General features: G+C 46.5%; 1 protein-coding gene across 1 annotated transcript in view; it reads left to right on the top strand.

Moving 5' to 3' along the window:
- The window catches only part of CECR2 (cat eye syndrome chromosome region, candidate 2), a 47,585-nt gene that overhangs the window by 6,586 nt on the left and 23,658 nt on the right, over window positions 1–17,341 (top strand). Inside the window, exons 3-4 of the mRNA XM_009333021.1 lie at window positions 16,354–16,537; window positions 17,294–17,339. Of these exons, the coding sequence (XP_009331296.1) occupies window positions 16,354–16,537; window positions 17,294–17,339 (230 nt within the window). The remainder of the gene's footprint in view (window positions 1–16,353; window positions 16,538–17,293; window positions 17,340–17,341) is intronic.

The following is a 17,341-nucleotide window of genomic DNA, read 5'->3' as shown; positions in this document are numbered from 1 at the left end:
TTGTTTAGCCTGGAGAGAAGGAGGCTGAGGGGAGACCTCATCGCTCTCTACAACTACCTGAAAGGAGGTTGTAGCGAGGTGGGTGTCGGTCTCTTCTCCCAAGTAACAAGCAATAGGACAGGAGGAAATGGCCTCAAGTTGTACCAGGGGAGGTTTAGATTGGATATTAGGAAAAATTTCTTCACCGAAAGGGTTGTCAAACATTGGACCAGGCTGCCCAGGGAAGTGGTTGAGTCACCATCCCTGGAGGTATTTAAAAGACGTGTAGATGTGCTTAGGGACATGGTTTAGTGGTGGACTTGGCAGTGCTAGGTTAATGGTTGGACAATGATCTTAAAGGTCCTTTCCAACCTAAATGATTCTATGACTATGGATAGTAAGAGGATATTCCTTAACTCCTCTTCCCTCTCTTGCAATTGTCTTAATTATTTCTCTCATACCCTTAGTGGTGGCATTGAGAAATACTCCCAGTATGGCATCTGAAGAGCTATATTCCCTACTTGTTGAATTGCCAATCAAGAATACTGCCTCTCTTCTGCTTATTTTCTAATGCTTGTTCTGTAATCACTTATTTGAGCTTTCATCAGAAAGAGATAAGGGATAATCTGAAATCTTCTAACCCATCGGGGCAGAATGCCCATTTCCGAGGACTGTGTTTAATAGCTCTGAGTATTTTGCTTCTTCCTTCTGCTTTGTCACTTTTGTCCATCCTTGTTCTTTATTCTGTGTGGACTGTGTCTTAACAGGCTACTTTGGGGGTTACCCCAGGTCTCATGTTTTGGTAGAAGTGCGCTCAATAAAACACTTAACATCTTGAAACTGCCCTTCTGCATGTGACTACATGAGCTGTGTCCTTTAAGAACCGCTGTATGTTGGTCTGGTCTAGGGAATAAAGTGGCAGGTCAACTGGGATAGCTGGCAAACCAATGCCAAGTTTTCAGTCTCTTGGATACTGTGGTGAGCCAGGCTGCAGGAATAGCTAAGCCAACGTACTGAGACAATCTGAATGAATCCAACACTTCAGTCCATGCCATAACATCTGGGGCAGCCAGCCTAAGCTCGGTTGCAGCAGACTTGGGGACCACCACCTTTTGGAAAGAGTTTTAACAGCCAGCTCTTGCAGCTGTGCCAGTGACCTTGATTATAACAACTGTTTCAATGGCCCAGCCACAAAGCACCTCGCTAACTCAGAATCATATTCATGAATGCCAAGTGAATATCAACAAGATCAGCATTATTTACAGTCTGACTTTTACAAGTGCTGCCTTGCATACATCATGGAGATTGGTGGATGGCCTCTGGAATCGACCCAGTATCATCAGCTCAGGAGATACCGTGAGGGGGCAAGGGAGATGAAGTGGCTACATTGCTCGTCTTGAATCTAATATTAATATTTATTATAATAATAGCCAAGCCATGCAAGGTGAGCCTTTTAAAGGGTAAAAAGTGAAAATGAGGCAGCTGGCAGGTGTTGGGAAAGGAAGGATGAGATTACAGCAGTAAAATAACACGGTCATTCAGAGATTAATGAGTAGCACAGTGGAATAAAATTATAGAGTTCAAGTATAAATAAAGCTGAGTAAATGTCTTTGATTCTCAGATGGATAAAATGAATCTTTAAAGAAGAGTTTGAAGAAAAGTTGGTAGCACATTCTGGAAGTATTGCTCCATAGGTGTGGTGGAGAATAAGGAGTGAAAATGGTGGAAGAAAAAGAGACCATGAAAGCTGTGCTTGTTATTGTCAGGGCAGATGGATGAGAGGCAAATAGAAGGAAGAAGACAGAGTGATGGAGAGAGAGGGACAGGACGTGGAAGTTCTCTCCACATGAAACCTTTGGCCTCACTTTTGAGACTTGCATTTCAAGATAGTGATGCTCCAAACCATCAGTGCAGGATTTTTGCTCCAGTACGGTTGGTTTTGCAGGCCACCTCCCGGCACCTCAGCCAGGTTCAGAAACTGATCTTTAGTCCAAGGGTGAATATTGGAGAAGTTCTGAAATTATTTACTTGGAGCCTTTTAGCCCCAGTGAGCTTGATGAACAGCTGGGGCAGCTGCTGGCCAGCTGCTAAGCCACTACGATGATTTGGTGTGTCATGTCAGTCTCTGTTCTAAGTCACCTATACTTTTAATTTTTCTCTCATTTTACCTTCCATCCTTCGTCAGTTTCTTTCTGGCTCAACCAGAGTAGTGGTTTAAGCTTTAGAGAAAAGAAGAGGAAAACCCTGTTCTGAAATGAATCCCAAAAGGGACTTCTTTAGGACCCATTTATTTATCTGTAAAAACTTGTTTTTATCCATTGTCCCCAGAAACTTGTAATATGTGGGGCTGGTTCTAAGTAATGAATTTGACAAGCTTGTTTGCTTCAAGGCAACCCCACGCTAGGTATTTTTTGCCTCAGAAGAGACTCTCTTCTCCCACATCAAGCATATTTTTCTATGAGCAGCATGGCACATAAGGGTTTGTTTCATATGGATTTGTGCCATAATACACGCATGTGTCCTATTTCCCCATCATCATCAAGACAATAACTCTAGCTTCTTCCCCACAGTGCTCATCATCACTGTAATACCCTAAGGTCCTCTCCACAGCCCCTAAACAATCGGAAGACCTTATGGCGCAGCAATACTGTTGTGTTTCCTTATGGCTATGAATTGGGAGCATGCTTTCTGTTGATGGGCACTAGGAATGAACAATGCAGCATTAAGCTGGCTTCACTTGTTCTTCAAGGATCCAGGAATGAATAGTAAGTAATGATCCTCTTCCAGTCTGAATGCGGGGCACAGTGAGCCTCATTCCTATTTGCTCTTTCAGAATATAGGAGATGTATTTGGGTCTTTTGTAAGTTAATCAGCTCCAACTCCCAAGGGCTGATCTGCTGCTCTTCAGAAAGAATGTCACCATCAAGTAACAGTAGTAGAAAGAAGGAAGCATGTGGATGAAAATTGGCAAGCATGGATTGAAGCCTGGTTAGGTGCAGGTGAAGGTAATTGATGGGGAGAGGTGAAATGCCATCGCAGACCAACCAAAGCACTTGCTGTCTTACCAGGTCAGTTCACAAGGTGAAAGTTGGGCTCTAGGTACGTTCCTTTATTCTGGACCATCCAGAAGGCTGTGTTCATCCCTCCTGAGATAGAGACTACTATGGCTTGATCTTCATTTCATCACATCTGGAGTGGCTTGTTGTTGGGCATACACTGTGTGGTTGGTTGTCAAGGTCACACAGAATAAGACACAAAACAAGGGGGAAAAAAACTCCATGCCTTAAGAGTCAAAGTATGCACATGGAGGCAGTGTGTGGCAAGAGCAGAGCACGCAGCAGCAGTTCTCACACTCTCTCGCTGTGTCTGTGTGGCCGTTGAGATCCCTCCCTTAAGGACTGCAGTCAGTGCAGTGATCAGCCTGCCTTTTCCAGGTCAGATCAGTATATGCTGGCTATACACCCGGCATGCATGACCCTAAGTCTCCCTTAGCAGACCCCTTCAAAGCAGTAGCCAGCAGCCTGTGTCTTACCAGGCTTCTCACCCCACACCAGTGTTACCCAAATCCACCCCCGCACTGATTGACAGATTTGGCTTCCCCCAAGGTACTTGTTTCCCTCTTGAGCACCCAGATCCTTCTCTCTCCCTTTTTATTGTATCTAACAACCTGTAACTAGTTCTTGGGTTAGTTAATAAATAGTTCTAACACTAGTTCTTTTTGTTTTCCTTTTTGATTCTTCAAGAGATTGCCTTTTGTTATTCAAAGCCGAAGGTACTTGACACAGAAGCAACGCAGAAGCCCCCAGGCTTCAAATGCTGTTTTGGCTGTGGGATCGTTATGCCTATAAGTGATTCCCATCCTCAGTGTCTGATAAGCCTTGGGGAAGAATTGGGCAGAGAAGAATGCAGCACTCCGAATTCCTGAGGGGTGCTGAGAGGCATCCATCCATGCTGGGACTGGAGGAGTTTCACCTGCTGATCAGGGCCTTTTAGGATCAGCATTTCACCCCGCCTAGGGACCCTCCTGCCTTTGTCTGACTTCCTTTACAAGGCTGACAAAAATCTGGCCTCCTATCTGGGGCGGGGGGGAAGGGAAGGTACCGCCCTTTGTTAAGTTGTGCTCAGAAATGTCCAGGTCAGACAGTTTTGTTTTGAGGCCCAGGAACTCTAAAACTCCAGCTCTAAAACTGACCCCGGGAACTGCTGTGTCTCAGATTTATTACCTCGGGAGCATGTGCTCTGAGGAGAACCTACATTCTTTGTTTTTCCGTTGCATCCAAAAAGTGACATAATTTACTGATACCATTAAGTCTGTCAGTGCCATCAAGCCTGCTGCCTGCTGGTGTGCCTGTAAAGTCTCCAGTTCAGCATCAGTATTGCCTAATCTTCTCTTGGTGATCTTATGCTTCACCAGGAGACCAGCTGTGCCCTGAGGATCAGTGCATTCTTCCTTCAGCTGGCTGTCTTACTCTGCACCTCTGTCTTGTGTACTGGTATCGCCAACCTCAGTACTGATCGTCATGACATCTCATCACCGTTATCTTTCTGTCCTTCAGTACCAGCCTACACTCCAGTGCCTTCAGTACACACCCTGGTGTTGGCTCTGAGACTCAGGACCTCTCTTGTGCCTCCTGCCATTCTGCCTTTGCCAGTGATGTCTGTTACTTCTTTTCTGATTTTGAGCCTGGCAGAAAACTCTGCACTTCAGGGTCTCAGGAGATTCTTACCACTTTATCTGAGCATACTGTCAGGGAAAAATTAGCGTTCCCAGTCTAGCAGCCGTGATAGATCTCGTTGGATAGGGGATCATTGGGCTCCGGCTCTCCTCAGCTCTCTGACCCTGTTCACTAGCATGCCAGGGAATTCATTGCTTAATGAAAGCCATTTTCCCTGGCCCTTCCACAGCCAAGATCAATGTCGTCACATGGTAAGAGATGACATACACTTAAACATCTCCCTTGTATCCTCCCACAGTATCACATGCCAGCTTGACACCAAACTTTCTCCAGGCATGACAGACATTTTCAGTTCTGTCATTAATTTATCTTAGGTGATTGGGGTGAGATAACTTCTTTCCTTGGTCCTTTCCACCTCAGACATAATGTGTGATGGCATCAGCACTGGTACCACCCTGTTCTAGTACCAGCTCTGCCTCCCTTTCTGAGTAAAGCTTCGGTAACTGATACTGCCTCTTTCTTGGGCTTCCTCGGCTCAACAGATTGATTCCTCAAGGCAGAAAAAGAGCGGCTGACACTGCTGGTGACACGCATCTTGTCTCCTCTATGACTGATGGACTGTCCAGTGCAAGCCCTGATAAAGAAGCAGAAACCACTTATTGCTTGACGGACACTGAAGTCTTCTTCCCATTCAGACAGGCAGGATATCTGACAGACCGTCTTACCAGGAGTTTTCTGCAGGTTCCTATATATTTCCAGATGTACAGTATTTTACAATTTCAGCCATAATCTCAGGGAACTGAGGTCTGTATTTTTAGGCAAGAAGAGAAAACGTAGCTGCAATTCCATCTGCTTTCCTCCATGCTGGAGCTGTGGTGCATGTTTCAACACAATGGTAGGTAGGAAAATGTATGTTAGTGGCTGATTACAGAGCTGGTTTCCTCTTGGAGTTTAAACTTCCCCTTGCTGCTCTCATGGGTTGTACATCACACTGAATGCAACTGATTTGTTATTGCACCCTTTGACTAATGGTTTCAGGGTAGTATCTTAAAGGTAAAATTGAATAAATGGTGAAGTACAGAGTATCTGTGGGGTTAGTATGCTGGCAAAGCTGGGCAGGTGTGTTTAAACACACCTTTGGTGTGAACATGGTCATCCTGAGTCAAACCCAACAATACCCATGGAAAACAGCATAATCACACTTAATTAATTGTATTTATGCAGTTAAAATTATGGGAAAAGAAAATTTTTTAAAACTGTCTCAAATCGTCTCTTCTTTGTATTCATGCAAGGTAAATAATCCTTTCTGTTCATCTATTGCTACCTTAATTCATGTTTTCACAAATATATATAGCAATACTGTTTGCTTACCACAGTGATGTTTCAGGATCTTTTAGCAGAATTATTTTTCCCCCTTTTTAATCCAGTTATCCAACCCATTGATTTGTCATTATCAGTTTTCACTCAGATTGTGGCCTCAGTAGTGGGGGAGGGGGTTCCTCCTTCTCTATCCGTACCACTACCCCAAAACCCTGCATGCATTAAGAGCACAAGTCTTCACTTCATGGAGACTGTGCAGAGACTCACTGACTTTGAGAGAAAGGTTGAGCTGGCATTGAAAAACAAGCTGGTAGTCATGACATTTTAAGTTTCATTTTAATCCCATGAATATCTCTGAATCTGTCTGGGCAGCATATGCATCCTCCTGCTCATCCTCTTTGCCCCCAGGACTTTCTCTTCCTTTGGTACCATATGCCTTCAGCTGTTGTTTGGGATGTTTCTGGCTGCTCTGGTTTTATTGCTGCTCATATTCTTATTTCTTCTTTTCCCTAATCAAACAACAAAAACACGCAAGCAGGCCTTGCTCCTATCTAAAAATCAAATGCAGGCCCCCGCACCCAGTGTGCATCTAGTTAACCATATGTGTCTTCCTCATCCTCCAAGTCCTGCATAATCCACCAGGCTTGGCAAATCCAACCCCTCTTTCCTCCAATGCTTCACATCTTCACACCAATTGCTTTCTTTCTCTGGCTTACTTGGCCAAATAGGCTGCTGGTCTCTTGAGACGGGGAGATGGATGCTGGGCATCTGCTTGCTTCTTCCTGGTATTGTGGTGGGGAGGGAGAGGGGGAGCAACAGAGAGGCAGATATGGGCAGTGAGGAGCAGCTGGGTGTAGGTGGAAGAAGGGCCATCAGCGCCCTCAGATTGTGTTTTCTTCACCAAAAATCACTTTCACCTTCTCACACGGAAGGAGAAGCAACAACATGCCTCTTTGTTGCCTCCCTGTGCCTTGAGGTGTTAGAGGTAGGACAACCACACAAAACGCTTGTGGCCCCTCCTGCTGATCCTGGGGATGGTGATGAAAATAGAGCAGCCCTGGCTCACAGAAGGGTGCTTGGAGCTCCTGCAAGCAGGGAGACGGAAAATGACAGGACAGTTCAAAGTAACAGGTATGTGTGATTTCTCCTGCCGGTGCTGCCTTTCTCTCACACAGCCCAATTAACAGGGGTCACAGAGCACTGATTAGCTGCCTTGGCGTTTTGTGAACATAAAGCAGTGAAAAATCCAGGGTGAATGGGGGAGAGAAGATCAAATAGACACTTATCTCAGCACTCCTGCCTGTCCCCGGCATTTGCCAGCCTAAGGGAAGAGCCTTTTCAGAACAGGCCAACACGGGACTGTGCTATATCTGCACCGATATCTCTGCTGCTTTTCTGCCTTCTCTCAGCGAAATAACAAACAAGTCACTCCCAGCGGCTGTGTCATGCATAGCATGGTTGCTAGATAAAAGCAGAATCACAGGAGAAGCGTGGACCACAGGCAGCTGGGGAAGATCAGAGCATGCCCTTTTGCCACACTGGTGTGTGAGATGAGTTCAGTTCCTACATCTGGCGTCTCCTTTTGGAGGGGTGGACGTGCTGTCTTCTCTCCCTCGTGTGAGGGAAAAGGGGTGGAAGGCAGCACATATCAGCTCACAGTATGTAAAAGGGCATCTCCATCTAATTCAGGAGTTGGTGAGTGTGGTCTAGTAGTGCCAAAGAGCCCAAGCTGGAAACTTCCTTGGTTGCTCAGTTTTTCTGCTGTGACTGGGGGGAGAAGGCTGCACGAGCAGACCTGGAACCTCCCTGAAGGGTGGGCAGTTGTGGTGACCTTGTGGCTTCCCCTTCTTCCTTCGTGCTCCCCTTTTTTGGGGGAAGCAAAGCGACGCTCCCACTTCAGCTGTCATACCCAGGTTAAGTGGCTGCACTTGCTTCTGTCAAGCCAGCACATGCTCCTGTGGTGTGATCCCTTATTAGACTAGACAGCCCACATCAGCTCTCCATTCTCTCCGCCTCCCTGGAGACACTGCCTCGCTCCATAGCTGTTCCTATTCTGCTTCTCTGTGGGGTACAGCATATCTGCCATCTCCCCTTCCAGCTTCCCCAGTTTTTATTGTATGGAAGATCACTCGAGGTAAGATGGAGGAAGACAAGGAGCAGGAGTGGAGTATTCTTAGCTGCTGACAATCTTGGTTTTTCTTAGCTGACTTTTTCCCTCTCCTAAACATGAACAGTTTAGGAGTTCAGCTGGGAAGGCAGTGGATTCCTTCGCATTCAACTGTGTAAATTAGATTTCCTTAGCAAGATCAAGCAGCCCTTCTGCTGGAGAGCCTCCTGTCCTAACTGTATTATCATGTTGGAGGAAAGGTCCAGAACCCTGATGTCTTCTCTAAGCATCTCTTCAGCATATTCTTGGGGGTGGTCTCAGTGCCACATTTGAGCTCTGGAAGCAAGTTATGGGGTGGACAAGTGAAGGGCAGGGAACAGGAATTGCTAGGGTGCTGAATTTACTCTGCTGTCCTCTACTTGTGTGGAAAACTTGGGAGTATCTTTCATGGACATGGAAACCTCTGATAACTCATGTTTCAGACTGCCAAATCCAGGAGTTAGACCAGATTACTTTAGGGAAGAGCTGCCGCTACTTAACATTAGCTAACCAGCTATTTTTTTGTCCTTACGGTTTGAAACAAAGCCATGATTGTAATATAGAAAGTTCAGCAAGGGTGAAGACAAAGGTCACTGTATGTAGAGCTCAGTGCAATCCACACTGATTCTTCAAGGGTCTTTCTCTTTCACTGACAAGGTCCTGAATGGCCACACAGGTAAGCCACAGAATACTGGAGGTTTGGGCAGCGTCTGCATTCAGAAAACTAGTTCTAGCTAGAAGTGGAGGACAAGAGGCAGGTCTGTACATGCCTTGTAATCGTCTTGTACGCCAACAATCTCTGCTGTCTTTCCGACTCTGGGAGGAGAAACTTCACTCTGGAACCTTGATAAGCCCAGTTTAATTTTTTGTCCCCCTATTTTGTGATCTCATTCACGGTCCATTAATGTAAGCTGTCCTCCTTTTGTTGACAGCCCCTTGTAGGCCAGCTGGTCTTCTCCAGGCATGAATCAAAAGAGGGCACTGAAAAGCAGGATGAGCCTGGGTGTTGGTTTCCTCCATCACAAGGGCTCTGCCAGGGTTGGACCTTGCTGAGGTCTGTCACCAGTTTGGTGTGGCCAGGAGTTATTGCTTCTCTCAAAGCTGTCACTGGCTGGAATTTGTGAAGTCTGTCCCCACCAGTGGTGCAGAACAGTGGTGCAACCAGTGTTGAATTGGAAACAAAATACGGATATTAAAGCTTAAGGTCATGATTCCTGGGTCTCCAGTTCCTCGGTCATTTTGCTCTGCTTCAGTGAAGTCTTTTGAGGAGATGCCCTTCAAGGTGCTTGTTGCCCTTGAGCCTCTGCCAGTCTGATTGCCCTGATGACAAGTTGGCCCATGGTCTGAGGAATACTTGCCTTCTGTTGGCTTGCACAACTTCTGAGTGAGCCGCACACAGAAGGCTTGGAAGGAAATGGGGAATATATCTAGCCAACCCTTTTCTCCCTAGAAGGATGGGGTAGTATCTTTTTTTCCCCTGCATCATGCCTGACTTAGTTTCTCAGTAGGGTAAATTGTTTGAAGGTAAAGTACAAGCTGGTCCATAAGGCTTCCTCCCCCACCTCAGCTAAGAAAGCTCATTAATACAGTAAAAAAAAATGTCTCCATTGTTACATGAGAGCTCAAGGTCAGGCTGGTAGTAGTAACTCATATTGCTTCTAAGGTCAGCCTAAGCTTTCTCTTTCTGACAAGCTACGATAGATTGATCATGGGGGCCCTTACATTATTTTTTTCTTCTGAAATAGGCTTTGCTTCTCCTGACCCTGTTAATGATGTTTGACTGAGGTCATCCCAGCAAACCCTGAATCCTTCCCATTACCTTCTAGAGGGCTTGCCTTTGTGCCAAAGCATTGTACGCTTGTTAGAATTAAGCTTTCCTGATCTCTGCTGTAGCAAAGAAGCTGTCTTCATTGGAGAGGGGAGAAATATCTTGAATGCCATCTGTCAGTTAACGCTCTCATTAACACCTGAGTGACTCCCAACACCAAGCTGGTGCCTTTTTGCCAATTCAGAACTTAAAAGGTGCCAGCCCATAAGGTGAAATATTTTCAGTCCATAAAATTAATTCCATGATAAAACGCCTGTTCTGATAAGAACTTGATTTTTGTTGTTGCTGTTGTTTCTTTTAACTAGAGACATCACAGAGGCAAAAGCGGTTCTCTTGTGTGCTGTGAATTAGATGCCCAAGAAGTCTTTTTTCATTTATTACTGAGAACCTTGTAAAAGCACCACTTGTGCTGGGTAGCTGAGGGAATCCAAGTTTTTTCAGCTTTTAAAGCTTTTACAAGACAGAAGTGTCGCCTCTATGATTTTTCTTACTGGCTAACTCTGTAAAAGGAACTATGAGAGTAATTCTATTCCTGTTTAAATAGTCTTTGAGGGAAAGGCTGAGCTCTCCCAGTCTTGTTTTCCGTGTTCCTCCCACATACTACTCTTGTGCAGGAGGTGGAAGAGGTCTATTGTTGTTCCTGCTCTCTGTCGTCCTCTGGTTTTGTCAGGGTTCTTGGTTTTAATCTCAAGTACAGAACAATATACTGTCTGGGATAAGACATAGGTCAGGCTTGCCATTTTCCCAGCAGTTTTAGCTCAAGAGCGTTCCAGTATTTACTCTTCCATTGCATTTTGTAAATTAAATGAAACAAGAGACTTAAAACACTGTCAACATGATAGATATTCTAGCTAGTAGGTCCAGGCGATTATTTGGAATCTGAACTTTCAGAAGGCTTATCTGTGTGTGCCAGCAGTATCTGAGCATCGTTGAGAGATTTTTGCCTCCAATATTTTCAACTCCTTACCCTAATGTTTCTTTTAATCCAATATTTACTCCCACAGGGTTGGGGGGTTTTGGGGGGGGGGAGTTAGGGGTTTTTTTGAAGGGAGTGGAGAGGGAGGGGGCTTGTAACAAAATTGGCAGCAATAGACCAGATAGGGAAGTGTGCTGTGACAGTAATTCCACACTCAGGCCATGGCACCCTGCCTGGGGGAAGTGCAGATTGACACGGGGACTCTCTTACTGAATCACTGTTTGGTTTTGCTTTTGTTTTTTTGGCTTGATTTTGTTTACAGTTTCCCAGCCAAGATTTGATTTACTTTGGAGACTTTAAAACTAAAAGCACAAGTCACTCTGCTTCCTCTGGGCACGAGGATAAAAAAAATTACTGTTTGTGTGTGTGTGCGTACACATAATTCCAGCCCTGGCAGTGCTGGGTTTGCTCAGAATGCATTTCACATTGAGTTTGCCCTACAGGGTGTCTGTGGGGCTGGGGTCTGTAGGTGCAGCTGGCCCCTCCCAAGCGTGCACACCAGAAGCGCCGACCAAATTTTTCCATATAACCTGTCAACCCTGCAAAATTTTCACTCTCTCTTCCAGAGGTCTCCAAAGGAGCCCCTCCAGAAAGCTGGGCATGGTGACGAGCAGGGGGATGGGGGCTCGCTCCACATGCTGGTCAAGCTTCTTTTTCCGACAACAGTGTGGCCCCGTGCATTAAAACCCTGGGCGATGGGAAGGGTGCCTCTTCTGCGAGCAGGGAAAGCCACCGCGGAGGCAGACTGCCGAATTGGGATTGCCAGGCAAGGGGAGGAGTCTTCAGCTCCCCTCTCCTGGAGCACAGAGAAACCTCCCTCTTCGGGAGGCAGCCGGGCAGCAGATGGCCGGGCTGCGGCGCTGAGCTCTCGGGGGGGTGTATCATTTCTCTGACTGTTCTGGACGCTGATACCCATGTTGGGGAGGAGCCCCTCCTTCGACTTGCTCCCGTCTTCTTTATGCCCTGATTCTTTTGCAGCTGCTACTAAAGATCACAGGCGACTTGAGCTGCAACCTCACTGGTACTCTTGTGGATTGTCTGCTGTTATTCCTTCCCTTCGACACTGAGGTGCTAGGTTGCGTCCTTCCCTGTGCCCCAGATTTCCTTTTGCATATGTAGAGGTCCGCCATGTATGATTAAAACTTTCAACCACAGGTGCGATTCAGCTTTGACCTCCTTTCTAATCATTGCAAAAAAAGGTGGGGGCCTCTGACAATGACCCTGTAGTTTCAGAGCACAGCCAGGGACGAGACTAAGAATTGCATTGGGCTCACGAGAAATCACCTGCCTCCATTTGGGATGTATGACATAGATATGCAGGTACTATTCCACCTCTTCCCCACTACAGCTATCCAAATTGCTTTGCACATCGGGTGGCAACTGCAAAGTAAGGGATGTTGTGGCAAGCGAGGGAAACTTTGTCTGAGTTTTCTGAAATATTAATGGTGCTAGTGAAGTTGGGATGGGGAGAAAGACAGTCGGTGGAAGGGTGAAGTTTTACAGTTACAGAGTATTCTAAGGTAACTTTTCTGACCTCTTGTAGGTGATTTCTGTAATAGTTTTCCTTGGTTAATGAGCTACATGGAAGATGCTTTCACTGTATGGCAGGGGGAGGTAGAAGTGGTTGAGATACGGTGACAAGCATTGGGGCCCATGGTCTCACACTTTTTAAAAGGTTGTTTCTAGGAGCCCCAATTTACTTTCAGGGGAGAGTTGATTTTTCTTTGGATATGTGCCCTGAAACAGAATGTGTCCATGTACCAGTCCATTCTCCTTGGGAATACTCCAATTTGTAGAGAAAAGGACATTGCTGACTTAACATCGCCTCTGTTGGTCGAGTGTTGTTACAAGTCTCAGTGATGCTGAGAACCTCAAGAGAAGAGCTACACCTGTCTCCTTATCTCAGTGATCTCCTGCCTGCCTTCTTCCTACCTACAAAAGGGTTTTTGGAGGTTCTCAGCTGCAGCAGAGACTCTGTAGGACTTGCCACACCTGCAGGTGTATCACTGTCCTATTTGTGGGCTTGAAAAAAGGCTATTTGACAGGCTGCATCCAGGTCATTCCACTCCTGGACCCTGCCTGTCTGATTCTTGGTTTTGAATTTTATGGATAATGCTAAACAATTAGTCCTGAGCATTTCTGCTTTGCACGGGGAAGAACCCCAAGGACAGAGTTCTCACAGATTGCTGTGCTCCCTGCAGTTTTCTTCTCCAAATCAGGCAGGCTGTTTCAGAAACCTTTTTCAAAGGGAAATTTAATAGAGACAGTCTAAGTGAGACTAACCATAGGTGTGGCAGACGGGTTGAAGGCGAGCACCCCACATTTGTCTGGAGAAAAGAGGCCAGCCCCCATGAAGAGGGAAATTATAAATTGGGTAAGATTGAGAGTGATTGGGAATGCCTTGAGACATCTGGTTCCCATCTCTGGTTCTCATTTCTATCCTTATTCAAAGCGACAAATGCACAGTAGCTGTCTTTGAAAATTGATGGGGGTAGGAACTCGAAGTACTCTTGAGAACAGAGCTTGTAATGTATCGGACACTGGGTGGATGGCGGAAATTTCTAGTGTTAGCCACTTATGTGAAAGTCAAACTCAAACCAAATTGGTTAAGTCAACAGAGCCAGTCCCCAGGGGGAATGAGAGTTACATAGGCAAAGATTTCAGATGGTCTTCTGGAATTGAGGGGCTTCCTGGATCAGTTTTCTTTGAGAGCAGCCAAAATGGTAGAGCAAGATAAGTGAACTCATGCAAGCGGTAAAAGTATCTGTCTGATCCATGCCTTTCCCCTTTTTTTTGGTAGAAAAAAATTTACCCAGAAAAATAGGAGCAGATAAAGTCCTGCTTCTTTTGTTGCTTCTTCCTGGCATCCCATGTCACCGACTAGTTTTTCAGGATCCCAGGGAAACTGTTTTTTCAGTCAATTTTACTGGAAATAGCCAGAGCCTCTATATCAGATCTGATGAAATAATCTTCTGCCTTGAGCTCTGACAGAGTTGAACAACTGAACTCAGGGGGCTGAAACTCGGATGGTCTCTGAGAGCTTACAGTCATTCCCCTTCTACGACAGACTAAGCATCCAAATACAGGTGTTACTTTCCTGCTTTCAGGAAAAGATATTCTTGTCACTGTTTCTGTTCTTGAAAGCTAGAGGCAGATCTGTCTTTCTTTTTTGTTTGTTTTAATCCAATGGCTTCAGTAAATATCTAGTATTTAAGCTGTGTGTGATCAAATAGCACTCTTAAAGATAAAAAGGTCTATGAAGATAATCTAGTATCACGCCTTTTGCCAAGTTGAAGTCCTTGCTGGAAGTTGGATTGGGTCTTGAGGCTTATGAGGAAGGCACTGTGGGAATGCACAGCTACTTCAGGTAGGTGTACTGTGCACTGAATATTTCATTTTAAAAAAGGATAGTTGCTGTAGTTTTTACCCTAAAATTAGTACTTGAGACAACACAGAAATCATTTCATGAAACAGTCCTCCTTTATTGTGTTGACTGAACTTGGTGAGCATAGGGGACTGTTTCAAGTTGCATTTGTTTGATTGCTGATATTAGTGGGGCAAAACAATGACACTTGGAAATACCGATGCTTTGCTTGTGTCATGCAGAAAAGAGCAAACTCCAGGCTGCAGAAGGCACTAGATCCAGGTACATTCAAGCACCTGTTGTTAAATACAACCAGAGAGCTGGTAAAACTCATCCGGTGAGAGGAGTTATCTCTGGGAGGTCAGCTTGCACTTGACGTCAGAAAGAAGCAGGCTGGTGGGGAGTGATCTGCAGGGTGGTAGCATCAACTTCTCTCCACTCGAGGAGGAAGGGGAAAGCTGCCAGGTGGACATGGCTTGAGGAATCATGTGGCATCTGTTCCTTCGTTCTTGCAGTCGCCACCCAGTCATGGTCCTTGCAAAGAAGTCCAGACTTTACCAAACATGTGAAGCCCCCTGTCTAACAGCTAACTTCTTGTTGACTTTTAATAATCTTATTCCAGTTGGATCGCGTTCCTCTATCTCTTTGTTCAAAAATAATAGCTTTTGTAGTAGTTAGCAATTTCTCAGGCAAATGCAATTCTGTAGCGTTGGCACGGTTCCATAATCATATAGAGCAATCCATTTGTGCCAAAAACCTATCAAGTTGAGCTGCCTTTTTGAGAGCTGGTGGGAATGTGTACCCAGTGGTGTTCTTGCCGGCATATGGACTTCCCGTGTGTGCAAGAATGGCTGGGTCACGGGGGGGGTCCCCCTTTGCTGTGCTCAGGGTACACAACTCGAGCAGGCTGAGAGAGCCTGGCAAGTCTCAGGACTCAAAGTGATATGGACAGATCTTAAAGTTTTATATTTAGGGACACACGGCCTCACCAGCCCTTTTTCATTCCCTCCCCTGAAATTTTCAGCAGGCAGAATAAGGGCTTAAGTCTCCTTAAAATATAGAAAGGAGTTCTTTTAGCCTTAAGCTCCATCAGCAGTCTAATGTGTGTCAGATGGGGACATTTACCCTCAATGCCAGATGTGTGTTTCCTTGGGTTATATGGTGAACTGCTGGCAACGAAAGGGGGACTTAATGTGGCTCAGCTAGCAAATGAGAAAGATCATTTTAGTAGCAGTGTTTATGAAGAGCTCGAGTGTTCAGCTTGATCATCTGGGAGTCTAGAGAGGAGAGAGTCCTCTGGGCTGAATCCTGTTTGGGAGATACACTCATGTTGGGAATGAGCCTTGTTGCATGGCAGGTTCCAAGCTGCGTGTCTTAACCGGGCTGTGCAGATGTCCCGCCGGAGCCACTGGTGGAGGAACAGGCAGAAAGGGGCAGCACCTCTTGGGGATGGAGGGAGAGGAGAATGGGGGCCACGACAGGAGTATGGGACGCATACAGCAGCAAAGCGAGGAGGAGACGATCAGTTATGGGAAGTTTCAAGCCACTGAACCAGGGCGTGGAAAACTACTTAAGAGGCAGAGAGGGGAGCGGGGCTTGGCAATGGCAGATGTGAGGAGCAAATGGAAAGCTGAAGAAGAGGGTCTCCGCATGAAATGGGGAGAGGCAGAAGGGGATCAGACTCATCAGCTTCATTGCATCCTATTTTAGTAAAGGGTTGATGTTGGTGCTAGCACAAGGCACTGCCCATTGGGATAGAAAGGGGATGAGGCTGAGTTAGCATCATATTTAGCTTGTTCTTCCAGCTTGGAAAGAAATAACAGTAATGCAGACTCCTGTAAGCTGAATGTGTATAATGTGAAATCCCATGGTGTTGCAAGGAGATTGCTGTGTTTTGGGAACCCAAGTCACAAAGCTGCACCTAACCATGGCTGTTGTGGGGCACGGTTTTCCTTCAAGTGTTAGCTGTCTCTGTGTTGTGTTTGTTCGAGTTCCTTGGTTGCGCCAGGTGTTTCTGGCTTGGTGAACTACAGTGAGTGTGTGGGACTTTGTTTCCTTGGTTAGATCCCAGACGTTTCATAGCTACCTGGAGGACATCATCAACTATCGCTGGGAGCTAGAGGAAGGGAAGCCCAACCCCCTGCGGGAGTCCACCTTCCAGGAGCTGCCCCTGCGCACCCGGGTCGAGATCCTGCACCGCCTCTGTGACTACCGCCTTGATGCAGATGACGTCTTCGACCTCCTCAAGGTGCTTTGGGCAGCAGGGAAGGGGGAAACAGTGCAGCCACAGGAGCTGGGCCAGATCAGTGAATCTTCCTGGGAAGAGAAGGGTTGATGCTATTAAGTGTATTTTAAGGCCAGGTAGTCGGTGGCGGTGCAATGGGTCGGCAGTTCCCCATCCCCTCCCCTGCCTTGCAGAGGACCCAAGGCAAGCACGCAGGACGGCTCTTGGGGCCCTTGTCCTGCGCGGATGTATTCGTAACGTAGGAGTCACTGAGTAAATTGCCTTCATTGGCTACTCTTCCTGCAAAGAGTGAATTTGGAGATGCTCCAACTGTAATGGCAGGCCTGTGAGAGCCGAGACTGCCTTGCTGAGGGATGGTGTGAGATGAAAGGATGGGGCTGAAGTGTACTGGGGGAGCTGGGGGAAGGGTGGTGGCAAGGAGGGGGGAGGGAGCTTTTCAGGGCTGTCCGTGACTGTCACCAGCACTAATTAGACCTTCCCTGTCAGGAGCACCAGAGATGAAATGTTAAAACGAGAGAGGCTATTCAAATTAGAGATGCCAATCTAAATCCCTCCCTGGACAGAGAAGGAAGGTCGCCTTCCCCCTGGAGTAACATTTTCCCAGCTCAGCCCGGAGGAGCAGCTGTACTGCTGCTGTGGCATGGTGGGAGGGGAGGAGGGAGGGAGGTGTTTGCGGAGGGGTGTCATCATGTTTTGTGTGACAATGTGGCCGCTTTTCAACTTGTCACCGTCTGGCGGGGGGGCTCCCGGTGGGTGCAGGGCTTGGACGCCGACAGCCTCCGCGTGGAGCCGCTGGGGGAGGACAGC

This window comes from Pygoscelis adeliae, unplaced genomic scaffold (assembly GCF_000699105.1).
Source record: "Pygoscelis adeliae isolate BGI_AS28 unplaced genomic scaffold, ASM69910v1 Scaffold38, whole genome shotgun sequence".
NCBI lineage: Eukaryota > Metazoa > Chordata > Aves > Sphenisciformes > Spheniscidae > Pygoscelis > Pygoscelis adeliae.
The sequence above is the reverse complement of the archived record's forward strand: the minus strand, read 5'-3'. Positions and strand labels throughout refer to the sequence as shown.